Source organism: Oncorhynchus gorbuscha, linkage group LG20 (genome assembly GCF_021184085.1).
Source record: "Oncorhynchus gorbuscha isolate QuinsamMale2020 ecotype Even-year linkage group LG20, OgorEven_v1.0, whole genome shotgun sequence".
NCBI lineage: Eukaryota > Metazoa > Chordata > Actinopteri > Salmoniformes > Salmonidae > Oncorhynchus > Oncorhynchus gorbuscha.
Genome location: NC_060192.1, coordinates 25,276,886 through 25,291,304, shown reverse-complemented (window position 1 = coordinate 25,291,304; position 14,419 = coordinate 25,276,886). Strand labels below are relative to the sequence as shown.

At 43.2% G+C, this 14,419-nt stretch overlaps 1 protein-coding gene and 1 pseudogene across 11 annotated transcripts in view; both read left to right on the top strand.

The window, feature by feature from the left end:
• Positions 1–9,025, top strand: part of LOC124007494 (serine/threonine-protein kinase MARK2-like) — a 26,529-nt gene extending 17,504 nt beyond the window's left edge. For 6 of the 11 annotated variants that reach the window (XM_046318116.1, XM_046318110.1, XM_046318112.1 and 3 more), the window contains 5 exons: positions 2,350–2,484; positions 3,754–4,017; positions 4,742–4,768; positions 7,180–7,215; positions 7,550–9,025. In XM_046318116.1, coding sequence (XP_046174072.1) covers positions 2,350–2,484; positions 3,754–4,017; positions 4,742–4,768; positions 7,180–7,215; positions 7,550–7,985 — 898 coding nt within the window. In that variant the 3' untranslated portion in view covers positions 7,986–9,025. The remainder of the gene's footprint in view (positions 1–2,349; positions 2,485–3,753; positions 4,018–4,741; positions 4,769–7,179; positions 7,216–7,549) is intronic. The other 5 variants (XM_046318119.1, XM_046318120.1, XM_046318114.1 and 2 more) reach the window with 4 other exon arrangements.
• On the top strand, positions 8,586–14,419 carry LOC124006867 (annotated as a pseudogene).

The following is a 14,419-nucleotide window of genomic DNA, read 5'->3' as shown; positions in this document are numbered from 1 at the left end:
AATACTCACACAACTCAAACAATAATAACATCTTTGAACTCTAGCTCACACAATAATGGCAAGATCAGTTTGCTAACAATTATTCAATATTTTACCATTTTATTACCATATTCTTCACTGAAATGTTTAGAATACAGCAGAGTAGAAAGCCAGGTTTAGGTGCAGAATCAGGGGCCTCAGACACTCTGACACTTAACAGTATTAAACACATTGACCCTGATAATCAGATCCCACTCCTTAATCTGGGATTTGTGACGCTGGCTGCTCTTGTATGCAGTTTACTTCCAGGCACAAAAAGGGAAAAATGCAGGGGGGAAGTGTTTAAAGAACACGTTCTGTTGGGGATCGAGGGGGAGCAGCAGTGACTCAGACATGTTTGCTATAAAAAGATGATTGGAGGGCAAACAGACAGTGGTCAGCTGTAGCGCTACTGGTAGAACAAGTCACTAGCACACATTCTCCTGACACAACAGCCATTTGACCATTTTTTTTGTTTAATTTTTAAGCAGTTTTTCCTTTCCCCAAACTTGTGTTCTGTCCTGACCGTTTCTCCCTCAATTTCCAGCACTTCCTTTGCAGCAAGATTCTTTTGGGTGTGATGCTTCCCAGAAATAATGCAGTCTGTCATTAAACTCCCCTAATGAAAGCTCAGTGTTTCCCCTATATTCATTTAGAAGCTGCGGGCCGCTGCTTCTAAATCGTTGCCGCCTCGCAAAAAAAGGGGGGTTGGTAAAACGTTTTCAGTCTAAACATAAAACGACTAAAACCAGATATAAAGTACTGAACAAAAATATAAACGCAACATATAGAGCATTGGTTGTATGTTTCATGAGCTGAAATATAATATGCCAGAAATGTTTCATATGGCCAAAAAGCTTATTTTTCTCATTCGGTACACAAATGTTTACATCCCTGTTAGTGAGCATTTCTCCTTTGCCAAGATAATCCATCCACCTGACAGGTGTGGCATATCAGGAAGTTGGTTAAACAGCATGATCATTACACAGGTGCACCTTGTGCTGGGGACAATAAGGCTACTGTAAAATGTGCAATTTTGTCAAACAACATGTCTCATGTTTTGAGGGAGCATGCAATTGGCATGCTGACAGCAGGAATGTCCACCAGAGCTGCTGCCAGAATGTTCTCTAACATAAGCCGCCTCAACGTAATTTTAGAGAATTTGGCAGTATGCCCAACCAGCCTCGTAACCGCAGACCACGTGTATGGCATCGTGTGGGCGAGCGGTTTGTCAACGTTGTGAACAGATTTCCCCATGGTGGGTTATGGTATGAGCAGGCATAAGCTACGGACAATGAACACAATTTCATTTTATCGATGGCAATTTGAATGCACAGAGATACCGTTACGCAATCCCGAGGCCCAGTGTCGTGCCATTCATCCGCCGCCATCACGTTTCCAAATGATAATGCACTGCCCCATGTTGCAAGGATCTGTACACAATTCCAGGAAGCTGACAATGTCCCAGTTCGTCTGCATACTCAGCAGACATGTCATGTCACCCATTGCCCATGTTTGGGTTGCTCTGGATTCATGTGTACAGCATGTTCCAGGTCCTGCCAACAGCCAGCAACTTTGCACAGCCATTGAAGAGGAGTGGGACAACATTCCACAGGCCACAATCAACAGCCTGATCAACTCTATGTGAAGTAGATGTCGCGCTGCGTGAGGTGGTCACCAGATAGGGACTGGTTTTCGGATCCCTGCCCCTACCTATTAATATATTTTTTTTTTAAGTATCTGTGACCAATGCATATCTGTATTCCCAGTCATGTGAAATCTATAGATTAGTGCCTAATTAATTTATTTCAATTGACTGATTTCCCTATATGAACTATAACTCAGTAAAATCTTAAACTGTGGCATGTTGAGTTTATTTTTGTTCAGTATAGAAAAGATAATGCAGCTATATATATTTTAAGTAAAATCATGTTTGAGAAGTAACACCCACCAAAGTATAAACTAGACAGTCTGGAAGAATTCCAGACTGTCTAAATTCCATTTATGTTTGAGTCACTCAGATAGCATTAGAACGCGGCATAAGCCATTGCAAAATGTGTTGAATTACAGGAAACAAGCTTTAAAACTCCATCTACAACCGTGGCTGAAAAACAAATCTTAGGGGAAACACTGAGGCTGTTATGTTTAGTCATCCAATACAAATCTGCATTATTTGAGGTGCTGTGTTGTCTGTGATAATGTGCATCAGTGTGGTTTCACCCCCCCCAGTGTCCCTGCTTCGTCCCCAGTTCTAACCTTGTTACCCCATGGCTCTCTTCCACCCCTCACGGGGGACGGTCGGCACTGGGTTTATTCATTTCTCTCCCTCAGCCTGACCACCCCAGGGTCCCGTGCCTCCACAGCCTCGGCAGCTGCCGTACTCTCCTCCTCCCACCCCCGACATCACAAGTCCTTGTCCACCTCTGCTCACCCCAGCCCCCCAGACATCCATGCACACCGGCCCAGGCAAGTGGCACCAGGGAGTGGAACACAAGGACAGCCACTCTGCAGGAGGGAGAGTAGAGTGGATATGAAAGGTTTTGGGTTAGATTGTTCCTGGTTGCAGTTCTCAGCATTGTGTGTCCAACATCGGGAACAAATCGGTATTAAAAGATCAGCTGTAGGGATTAAAAGAGTAGCAATATTGCTGTTGAAAAGGCAACCCACTTTTCTCTGTCACTTTCCACCACCCCCTGAAACACAAGCACCCTGCCTTTTTGTGAAATATCTTTCTCCCCACCACTGTCCTTGTCCAACCAGTCCTATCACTAATCTTCCACTAGAAAGCCAGATCCTGCAAAACCCTCAGTTACACATCACACACCATCACAATTTTATCTTGGCCCATCCGGTGCCGTTATGTTTTTGGCTGCAGTGAGCCTGAACCCTTTCAGCTCCTGGCTGGTGTGTGCATGTCATGTAATCCCTTTTAATACGTTCTGCAACTCCCTGTCCCCAAACACAACTTGACATCTCGTGGGCCATGCACATTGTTCAATTTTGTATGAAAAAAATCAAAATAAACGTTTCCTCATGAACTAGCTATAATGCTGGGATGTCCTTCACATGTCAATTGGTTTACGTGTAATCCATTATCACTGAATAGTCACAGCTCATACTGTGGAAGCTATTTTCTCAAATGAAAGGGTGTTGTAACCTCTGCCAATATGATCATGTGTGTGGTCCATGACATAAATCAACGGTATCACAGCTCCATGACCCTTCTCCATACTTCCCTCTTTGTTGTGATGCTGCAGCCATCGTTGTCCTGTTGGCTGATCCCTAATGTGCCATGCTAATTGTGTGATTCATGCTGTGTGCCTATGATTTAACACTCAACAAGGCTTCACTGGCCTCACATTCTAAGTGTGGTTTATACCTGCTGCCCGTGGTGGGTCACAAGGCTGTAAGATGTTATTTTACTGACTTCAGTCATGGTGAATTTTGCTGAGTGGATGGCACCACAGTTGGGGTGCATGTTGTAGACCAATAGAAATATGCCTTTTACACATTGCTTTTGCAAACGGCTTAATCAGGCTTCCTTACAACTGGCATCTGTATAGAAATGTTATGCATTTCAATCACTGAACTTTAGTTTACTCTGAAGCGCAGTAAGGTTTTTATCATAAGTTCTTTGTGGGAAATGGCTAAAGCAGTTGAAACTTTTGATGTGCATAATCTTAATGAAATATATAATTGTCTCTCCTCTTCCTACTCACAAAACTATCAAAACAGCACCGCCCCTCAGAGAGTACCGGTGGCGTCTCCTTCTGCCCACAACATCGGCAGTTCCACCGCGACAGACCGTTCCAACTTCCCCAGAAATGTGACCAGCCGAAGCACTTTCAGTGCCGGCCAGCAGAGGGCGGCACGGGACCAACATACCTCCACTTATAATGGTCCCCCATCATCCCCTTCCCTCTCCTACGGGAACAGCCAAGCCCGAAGAGCCGGGGGCACTGGTATCTTCAGAAAGTTCACTTCTAAATTTGTGCGCAGGTGAGCGAATGGGGGAATGGGCGAATGGGCATGTGAGATGTGTGTTGTGGAAGATGACTAGTGTTGAATCCAATGATATGCTGATCACATCCTGGTGTTGAACGGTTTAGTGAATTACAGTTAGGTGTTCATGTTTGTGCAGCGTGACCTTTGGACTGTTTTATTAGCATTTGTGTGTCCCTGTGATGGGTTTTTTTGTGCACGCAATGCGCTTGACTACAAGTACTCCCCTCTCAGGTTAAGTTGGTTTGAAGCAGGTCATATTTCTGTGGCTATGGTCAGTTAGCACATAATTGAAGCAGGTAGGGAAGTTACTGTGTGAGTGTACCTTGAAATACAATTCGGAATATCCTACTATAGTTTAATTGTTTAATGATAAATTGTACAACACCAGGAATTAAAACTAAGTAAATATAACGTCATAATTGGCATGCATGTTTCCCATCCAGTGCTAATGTTAATCCTAATCTGAGTCCATTGTTCATGTAACTGCTCTGCCCCGAACATCCTGAATACTATGGTAATGTCAGGCTACAGTAACAGCCATTTTGTGACCACCTGTTTTGCCCAAGCAGCTCACCTCCTGAGGGACACCGGGGGAGTATTCATGTATTTGAGTTGACTGACATGCACATGACATGTATAACAGATTGGCTGTGGTTTGTTTTGCGCACGTTTGTGTACATACCGTTTTTGTTTTTCTTCCCCCTCCCCTCCGTTGTAGAAATCTCACATTCAGATTCCCCAGAAGGTAGGCAAAAATAACCACACACTTGATTCTGTAAACTATTACCTTGTGTTCTGTTCTATCTATCCTCTGTAAGGCTATCATTTTATGTGTCATGACCCTTTTCATGACATTTTTTTATACTTATTTTTTAACCATTTGCCATTTATACTAACGTGCCCTGCTCTCGCCATCGCCTGATTCACCCTCGTCTGCTGCTCGGCTCTCTTCATCCCTCAGTGAATGATACTCCTCCCTTATTTCTCACATCACTGTTTCCTTTTTGACTCCGTTAGTGTTATCAAATGTCATCCTGTGGGTCCTTGGCCAAGTCAATAGAAAACACTCTGCTGCCCAGCCTGTGGCCGTGCTGCCCAGCCTGTGGCCGTGCTGCCCAGCCTGTGGCCGTGCTGCCCAGCCTGTGGCCGTGCTGCCCAGCCTGTGGCCGTGCTGCCCAGCCTGTGGCCGTGCTGCCCAGCCTGTGGCCGTGCTGCCCAGCCTGTGGCCGTGCTGCCCAGCCTGTGGCCGTGCTGCCCAGCCTGTGGCCGTGCTGCCCAGCCTGTGGCCGTGCTGCCCAGCCTGTGGCCGTGCTGCCCAGCCTGTGGCCGTGCTGCCCAGCTAACATTCCACTCCGTGTCATATGCCAAAGCATGGAGTCATAGCAGGGTTTTTTTCTGGATGAAAAAGGGGCTTAGGGGGTGACGGGGCGTGGCAGGGGGGCGCGGTCTGACCGTCGGCAGGGCCAAATTTTTAATGCCCCCCCCCATCTTGGCGTTGTAGAGCTATTTTATTTTATAAGGACATATCCTCCAATTCTAAATCTTCTCCCTTGGAGCTGAGAAAAAGTAGCCGTTTTAAAGCTTTTTTTCCTGCAATTCTATGCATTTTGACATGGCTAATGCTGTTATTTTGCACAAACATAATCTATATTACTAAATTCAATGTTTTGGGAATTTTCCATTCTTCCCAACTGTCTAGCTTTTATTTTGGGGATCGTTAGTTCTCAAAGATTATATTATATTTATGATTTAGGTCCATTCATCTTTTCAAAAATGTTTTCTGATTTTAGTTTATGTTTACACTTGGTTTTTCCATCCCGAAGATACATTTTGGTAACCTGAAAAAAAAATGCTTAGGTGGCCCGCCCAGGCATTTCATTTTGATAATTTACTTATGAAGCTTGCATGTGGATTTTTTTTGTTAAAATATATTATTATATAATCACAATGTGTTGTAGCCTTAATAGACAAGTTATTGCATGTGTGTTTATATTTTGTTCAACTCACGACTTGGACTTGACTCAACCCATTCTACCTGGGACTCGACTTGAGACTTGGACCTTGAGACTTGCTTGTGACTAATAATAGTGACTTGGTCTAAGTCCTGAACTATTTTCAGGATAGACATTTACATTTTTTATTTAAAAAAATAATATTTTCAATGGTATTGAAAAACCATCCTGTGGCTATTTCTAAACACCCCGGTCTGTGGTATACTGCCCAAGCCTTGTGGAAGAGGGGGGGCAGTGAAGTGTTTGTTGGCAATGTAGCATCGCTGTCATATTTTTGGGGGGATATCTCCTGCCTTTCTTTCTCTAGTCTGATACCAGACCACGGTCCAGGCTGCACTGCAGTTTGTGCTTAACAACCTTATTTTCAGCAACGTTCTGCAATTTCTTTTTCATCTTTTTTTAACCATGGCTTATCCGCTAATACTTTGTATTTTTAGATTTAGTTTTTCTATTTTGAGTGAGTTGACTGCAGAGTCATTAGAGACGTGTATTTCTTGGCTCTAATATGATATTCTCAGCAACCAAAATGTCAATTCAATCAGAAAATAAGTGAAGATTGAAAGTTTTGACGTTTACAAAAATGTGCATCAAGGGGTGCATGTATTTTTTAAAGTCTTATTGTTGTGGTTGCAGACTTAAGGATGTTGGGCACCTTGAGAAACTGAGAACAGATCTGCAGAATGCCTGCATATGCATCTGACAGATGCTGTCCCTTTGTTGTTTTTGATGCCCTGCTGTGGGAGTTTGAGAAGAGGGTTATTATATGGTGGTGATGGGATGTAATTAACATAACAAAGATGTGATCTCTGACCTTTCATTCCAGTTGTATGCTAAACAAAAAAACAACAGTTTCCATGGATTGTGTGTCCACTTTGCGGTGGGGGGGGGGGTGACCAAAAACACATTTGAATTTGTAGAGGTACCTAGTTATTCTCTCATAGCCCCCCCCCAAAAAAAAAATGTAGTGGTGCTCACATGAAGTAAATCTAAGGATATGTGCAGCATGTTTCTAAGAAAAATACTATAGAATCTGGAAGTGGAAGGTGCAGGGGTTGCCATGGGAGTTGGTAGTGTTTATCCTAACCTGGTAATAGCCTAATTGGAATTTTGGGAGACTAAACTTGTGCCAATTTTTTTTGCGGAGCCCGTATGAGGGAGAGGGTCGAGATGAGGCCAGCAGGTGAGGAATACAATAGTGAACATTTGATCAATCTGTTGATTCAGTGATTAAATTTTTTAAAATCAAATAATCATTACATTCATTGATTAAGGTGGTGTAAAGAATAGCATGATTGTGATCATATAGCTCATTCAATTTTGACAATGCAAGATATTTTAATAACAGGAGACATGTATTCTGCAGCTAAGTGAAGCTTTTCATGCTCTTTGGCTCCCCCTGTGATTGAATGCATTAACCAGCCCATAAGATTCCTGTTTTGTCTGTCTCCCCATTCTGTTTCGCTCCTTCCTTTTTATTATATTACTGTCCTTTCCTACTTTCTTTGCAAACTCAGACCCATGCTGACCACCGCTGAGAAGCTGGAGAAGGTCACTCTGGGCTCTGTAGGAGACGAGAACAAGGACTTCCTGTCCTCCACCTCTACGGTACCCAGCACCCCGACTTCAAGCCTGACCTCCAAGGACCACAAGCCCCGCTCGCTGCGCTTCACCTGGAGCATGAAGACCACCTCCTCCATGGAGCCCAATGAGATGATGAAGGAGATCCGGAAGGTTTTGGACTCGAACAGCTGCGAGTATGAGCTGCGGGAGCGCTACATGCTGCTGTGCGTGTCTGGGAATCCCGCCTGTGACGACTTTGTCCAGTGGGAGATGGAGGTTTGCAAGCTGCCCCGCCTCTCCCTCAACGGGGTTCGCTTTAAGCGCATTTCTGGCACGTCCATCGCCTTTAAGAACATCGCTTCCAAGGTTGCCAATGAGCTCAAACTTTGAGCTTGTGGATGAGTAGTGATGATGATAACAAGGTGATGATAACAAGGAGTCGGCTGGTGGAAGGAGACAGACTGGAGCACGCAGGCAGAGAGGCTAAACTTTGACACAGAACTGAGTTGAAGGTGACAAAGGAGCATGGAGAGACTTTTGGGTTGGGGGGTGCAAAGAGTTTAAGGGAGGTTGCGTGTATAGACCTTTTAAGGGGATTGTTAATTTTCTTGAGGGGGTGTTCTTTTCGTTTTGGTTTTCTATCCTTTCCCTCTGACTTTTCTGTTGTCTTCTAAGACAGTTTTGTTTCTACCTTAAACCTCACAATCCTCTTTTTTCCAAAAGGAATTCATTGATGGAAAATATGAAAGGAAATTAGTTATAAAGCAATGAACTGATTGTGGGTTTAATTATATATATTTTTGTTGCCCAAAATAGCCCTGGACTCAGCCAACTCTAACCCTCAGGCCCTTCTCTCTCCATTATCCTGCACCAAGGACAAACGGTCTAAACACCATGTTACTGCATCTTGCCCCTACTTTCAGCTGTCCGTTTTGAACAGATGAAGAGACCTGCAGTTTGACACTCTGAATGTACAACATGATTAGACGGATGTATCTTAGGTACAGCGCATATTCACTACAATGTAAATTGGATTTCACATCATGTTCTGATTCTGATCAGCTAATGAAGGCTGCACAAGGTTTCTGCTTCAGTGTGGTGGTTCAGAAAGCCATTTTTACATCACAGCACAATGTCTTACTTGATGGTAAAGTGGAAGTGCAGACGGGATTTACCTCTTTGCTCTGATTGCGAGCCTTCACCACCCTTTACCCCAAGCCCCTTCAATTAGTTTTTGTTTTTCTACAGCAGGAGTAATTTATCTGATGAACTAATTAAGGGCCAATTGATAATTATTGGTGGATTGTAATGTAATTAAGAGTTGCTGGTTGGTTTCAATGTGCTGCACTGGAATGTCTGAGTTCCCTTGCCTTTCTCTGGAGAAAATAATTATTAATATTGTTATTAAGAATAAACAAAGTTGGATGATTTATTTGCTTGCGCTCTTCAGTTGTTTAATCTGTTTTATATACAGTTGAAGTCGGAAGTTTACATTAAAACTCATTTTTCAAACCACTCCACACATTTCTTGTGCACAAACTAGTTTTGGCAAGTCGGTTAGGACATCTACTTTGTGCATGACACAAGTAATTTTTCCCAAAATTGTTAACAGATTATTTCACTCAATACCAGTGGGTCATAAGTTTACATACACTAAGTTGACTGTGCCTTTAAACAGCTTGGAAAATTCCAGAAAAGTATGTTATGGCTTTAGAAGCTTCTGATAGGCTAAATGACATCATTTGAGTCAATTGGAGGGGTTCCTGTGAATGTATTTCAAGGCCTACCTTCAATATCAGTGCCTCTTTGCTTGACATCATGGGGAAATCGGCAAAGACCTCAGAAAAAAAAATGGTAGACCTCCACAAGTCTGGTTCATCCTTGGGATCAATTTCCAAACGCCTGAAGGTACCATGTTCATCTGTTCAAACAATAGTACGCAAGTATAAACACCATGGGACCACAGCCGTCATACCGCTCAGAAAGGAGATGCGTTCTGTCTCCTAGAGACGAACGTACTTTGGTGAGAAGTGTCAATCAATCTCAGAACAGCAGCGAAGGACCTTGTGAAACGGGTACAAAAGTATCTATATCCACAGTAAAACGAGTCCTATATCAACATGACCTGAAAGGCCTCTCAGCAAGGAAGAAGCCACTGCTCCAAAACCACCATTAAAAAAAGCCAGGCTACAGTTTGCAACTGCACATGGGGACAAAGATCATATTTTTTGGAGAAATGTCCTCTGGCCTGATGAAACAAAAATAGAACTGTTTGGCCATAATGACCATCATTATGTTTGGAGAAAAAAGGGGGAGGCTTGCAAGCCGAAGAACACCATCCCAACCGTGAAGCACGGGGGTGGCAGCATCATGTTGTGGGGGTGCTTTGCTGCAGGAGGGACTGGTGCACTTCACAAAATATATGGCATTATGAGGAAGGACAATTTTTGTGGATATATTGAAGCAACATCTCAACACATCAGTCAGGAAGTTAAAGCTTGGTTGCAAATGGGTCTTCCAAATGGACAATGACACCAAGCATACTTTCATAGTTGTGGCAAACTGGCTTAAGGACAACAAAGTCAAGGTATTGGAGTGGCCCTTACCTCAATTCTATAGAAAATGTGTGGGCAGAACTGAAAAAGCGTGTGCGAGCAAGGAGGCCTACAGACCTGACTCGATTACACCTGCTTTGCCAGGAGGAATGGGATAAAATTCACCCAACTTATTGTGGGAAGCTTGTGGAAGGCTACCTGAAACATTGATTTGAAGGCAATGCTACCAAATACTAATTGAGTGTAGGTAAACTTCTGACCCACTGGGAATGTGATGAAAGAAAAAAAAAGCTGAAATAAAGAATTCTCTCTACTATTATTTCACATTAAAAAAAATAAAGTGGTCATCCTAACTGATCGAAGACAGGGAATTTTTACTAGGATTAAATGTTAGGAATTGTGAAAAACTGAGTTGAAATGTATTTGGTTAAGGTGCTTCCGACTTCAACTGTAAGTCATGGATGGGAAGGAACTCCAGGATGCTTAATTTGCCCACATATTGCTGACGAATGAAGAAAATGCACTGAAGAATTGCACTTGTTTATGAGTGAGACTAATTATTTTCACTTTATTGCAGATCTTTTGCTACAGTATAGAGATCCTATTTTTGACATTTCCATCTGCAAAGTTCAGAACGTTTCACTTCACGAAATAACACCCCAGGACTGGTGAAAGCTAGCCTAATGATGGGACTTCTTCATATTGCTTTTTCATACCTGTAAAATATTTTACAGTGCTGTTGAAAAATAAGAGGAAGAACTTTACATTGAGAAACTTATGGAGTCACTACATGTGGCTTTCACTCCTCCACTACTGTTTTTCTGCACTGATCTGAAAGTGCATGCTCCAAGTAAATAGAAGAAAATCACATCACATAAGCCTGCTGATCATTTATACAGTCGTGGCCAAAAGTTTTGAGAATGACACAAATATAAATTTTCACAGTCTGCTGCCTCAGTTTGTATGATGGCAATTTGCATATACTCCAGAATGTTATGAAGAGTGATCAGATGAATTGCAATTAATTGCAAAGTCCCTCTTTGATATGCAAATGTACTGAATCCCCAAAAATCTTTTCCACTGCATTTCAGACCTGCCACAAAAGGACCAGTTGACATGTCAGTGATTCTCTCATTAACACAGGTGTGAGTGTTGACGAGGACAAGGCTTGAGATCACTCTGTCATGCTGATTGAGTTCGAATAACAGACTGGAAGCTTCAAAAGGAGGATAGTGCTTGGAATCATTGTTCTTCCTCTGTCAACCATGATTGCCTGCAAGGAAACATGTGCCGTCATCATTGCTTTGCACAAAAAGGGCTTCACAGGTAAGGATATTGCTGCCAGTAAGATTGCACCTAAATTGACCATTTATCGGATCATCAAGAACTTCAAGGAGAGCGGTTCAGTTGTTGTGAAGAAGGCTTCAGAGCGCCCAAGAAAGTCCAGCAAACTCCAGGACTGTCTCCTAAAGTTGATTTAGCTGCGGGATCGGGGCACCACCAGTACAGAGATTGCTCAGGAATGGCAGCAGGCAGGTGTCAGTGCATCTGCACGCACAGTAAGGCAAAGACTTTTGGAGGATGCCCGGTGTCAAGAAGGGCAGCAAAGAAGCCACTTCTCTCCAGGAAAAACATCAGGGACAGACTGATATTCTGCAAAAGGTACAGGGATTGGACTGCTGAGGACAGGGGGAAATTTTCTCTGATGAATCCCGTTTCCGATTGTTTGGGGCATCTTGAAAACAGCTTATTCGGAGAAGACCAGGTGAGCGCTACCATCAGTCCTGTGTCATGCCAACAGTAAAGCATCCTGAGACAATTCATGTGTTGGGTTGCCTCTCAGCCAAGGGAGTGGGCTTACTCACAATTTTGCCTAAGAACACAGCCATGAATAAAGAATGGTACCAACACATCCTCCGAGAGCAACTTCTCCCAACCATCCAGGAACAGTTTGGTGACGAACAATGCCTTTTCCAGCATGATGGAGCACCTTGCCATAAGGCAAAAGTGATAACTAAGTGGCTCGGGGAACAAAACATTGATATTTTGGGTCCATGACCAGGAATCTCCCCAGACCTTAATCCGATTGAGAACTTGTGGTCAATCCTCAAGAGGCGGGTGGACAAACAAAAACCCACAAATTCTAACAAGTCCAAGCATTGATTATGCAAGAATGGGCTGCCATCAGTTAGGATGTGGCCCAGAAGTTAATTGACAGCATGCCAGGGGGGATTGCAGAGGTGTTGAAAAAGAAGGGTCAACACTGCAAATATTGACTCTTTGCATCAACTTCATGTAATTGTCAATAAAAAGCCTTTGACACTTATGAAATGCTTGTAATTATACTTCAATATTCCATATCTGGCCGTGATTGAAAGTCCCATAGGGTGTCGCACAATTGGCCCAGCGTCGTCCGGGTCTGGCCGTCATAGTAAATAAGAATTTGTTGTTAACTGACTTGCCTAGTTAAATAAAATATGCAGCCGTACACAACAAACGTTGCCCTTCCTAGTTATCCAGCCAGCTTTAGTGCCAGCTGCCGCTAGCTTGCTGCCTGGCTATCGTAATTTGTTGTCAGTGGGAAGTAGGGCTGTGGTGAAGCCATCAAAGTACATACCTCCTCAACCCAACCTACTCTGTGATATTTAAGTTCATTTGTACAGAAATAGACGAAAGCAACTTGTCTTACAACCTCAAAAAGGCAGACAGCTAGCAGCTGACGATTTTAGCTTGCTAGCTAGCCTGCTGCTGGCAGCTATCTCGCTAGTTGTGACTAGTAGCTAGCTAACCCCCACATATACTAACCACATTATCTAACTAGGCTACATCTACTAAGGTGTTTCTATTTGGTCAGAAAGGCACACTTTATTTTGTGGAATGTAACTATCTCGCTAGATATTTCAATTTACTGTCTTTTTGTAACTTATCAGTCACTAACGTTAGCTACTAGCAAATATACTAGCCAGTTAACGTTAAATAGCCTGGCTGTAACAAGCTGTAACTCCAAAAAGCCCACACTGTGCCTGAGAACCCCAGAATTCCCATTTACTCTAACGATTCCAATGAGGTGTTAATGTCTTAATTTATTTTTTATTTTAGACCGGTTGAGTGCTGAAGAAGTGTCCTCCGGGTATCCTGTAAACTTGAAACACCCCTTATGTTCAACAGCTAAGTCAATACTGTCTTTTTAGCTACCATAATAAAAGGGTGAATATATTTGCTGGAAATGTGAACTCCCTGACCACAGAGCCAGAACTGCGTACCCTATTTGAGAAGTATAGTCCGGTATTGGACTGTGACAATCTGAAAAACTATGGCTGTGTGCACATGAATGAGGCAGCCCAGAAGGCAGTGGAACTCCATGAGCTCAATGGGGCGCGAATCACAGTGGGGTTTGCCACAACGAAGGTCCGCAATGCCACAAAGATCTATGTAAGGAATGTCCCTGAGGGGACCACAGCTGATAAGACTGCTCTTCCAGCCGTTTGATAAGGTGGTAGAGTGTGACATTGTGAAGAACTTGGCCTTTGTGCACATGCAGAAAGATAATGAGGCCGATGGGGCCATTTCTCAGTTAAACCACTCTAAACTGGAGAGCCAATAGATCTTCGTGTCCATCTCCCGCAACAATCAATCCAGAAATGGCAGAGGGGATGACTACCCTCCCCCACCCCACCTCATCACTATCCACTTCACCCACACCACGCTCCTCACTACCTCCCCGCTCGAGCGCCACACAGTGACTACTACCCGAAGTGGTGCTCGGTGAGATTTTGTTGGTGGCTGCTCTGTGCCCCCTCCTTCCTCTATGTTCTGGGCTTAGGCTTTGATAATGATGATTACATTGAGGAGAATTACTCCAATGGTTTTGGTAGATTGCTATTTTTTTTAAAGGGAAGATTTGCTATATGAGTGCACAGAGGTTTTTTAAGCTGGTTGTAATCGTATATTATATAGGAAAACGGGAAATAGGGACACTACTGTACATTCATAATTCTTACTTAGTCAAACTGATTTTGACTAGTTTTTGTTTATTTATGATGGAAGAAACGCCATCCTTCACAGCAGTCTATGAATAATTGTATTGAGTGTTTTTGATTGTGTCTCAATGTCTGTTAATATTATATTTTGGAGTTTAGGATTTTCTGGTGTAGTATAGGAATTGTGTTTTGTGTAGTAGACCCTATATTGAGTGGATGGCTCTGCCTAAAACAGCTGACCGAGCTCATCGCCTCTGAAGGCCTTGCCACGTTCAACGCAGCATCATAG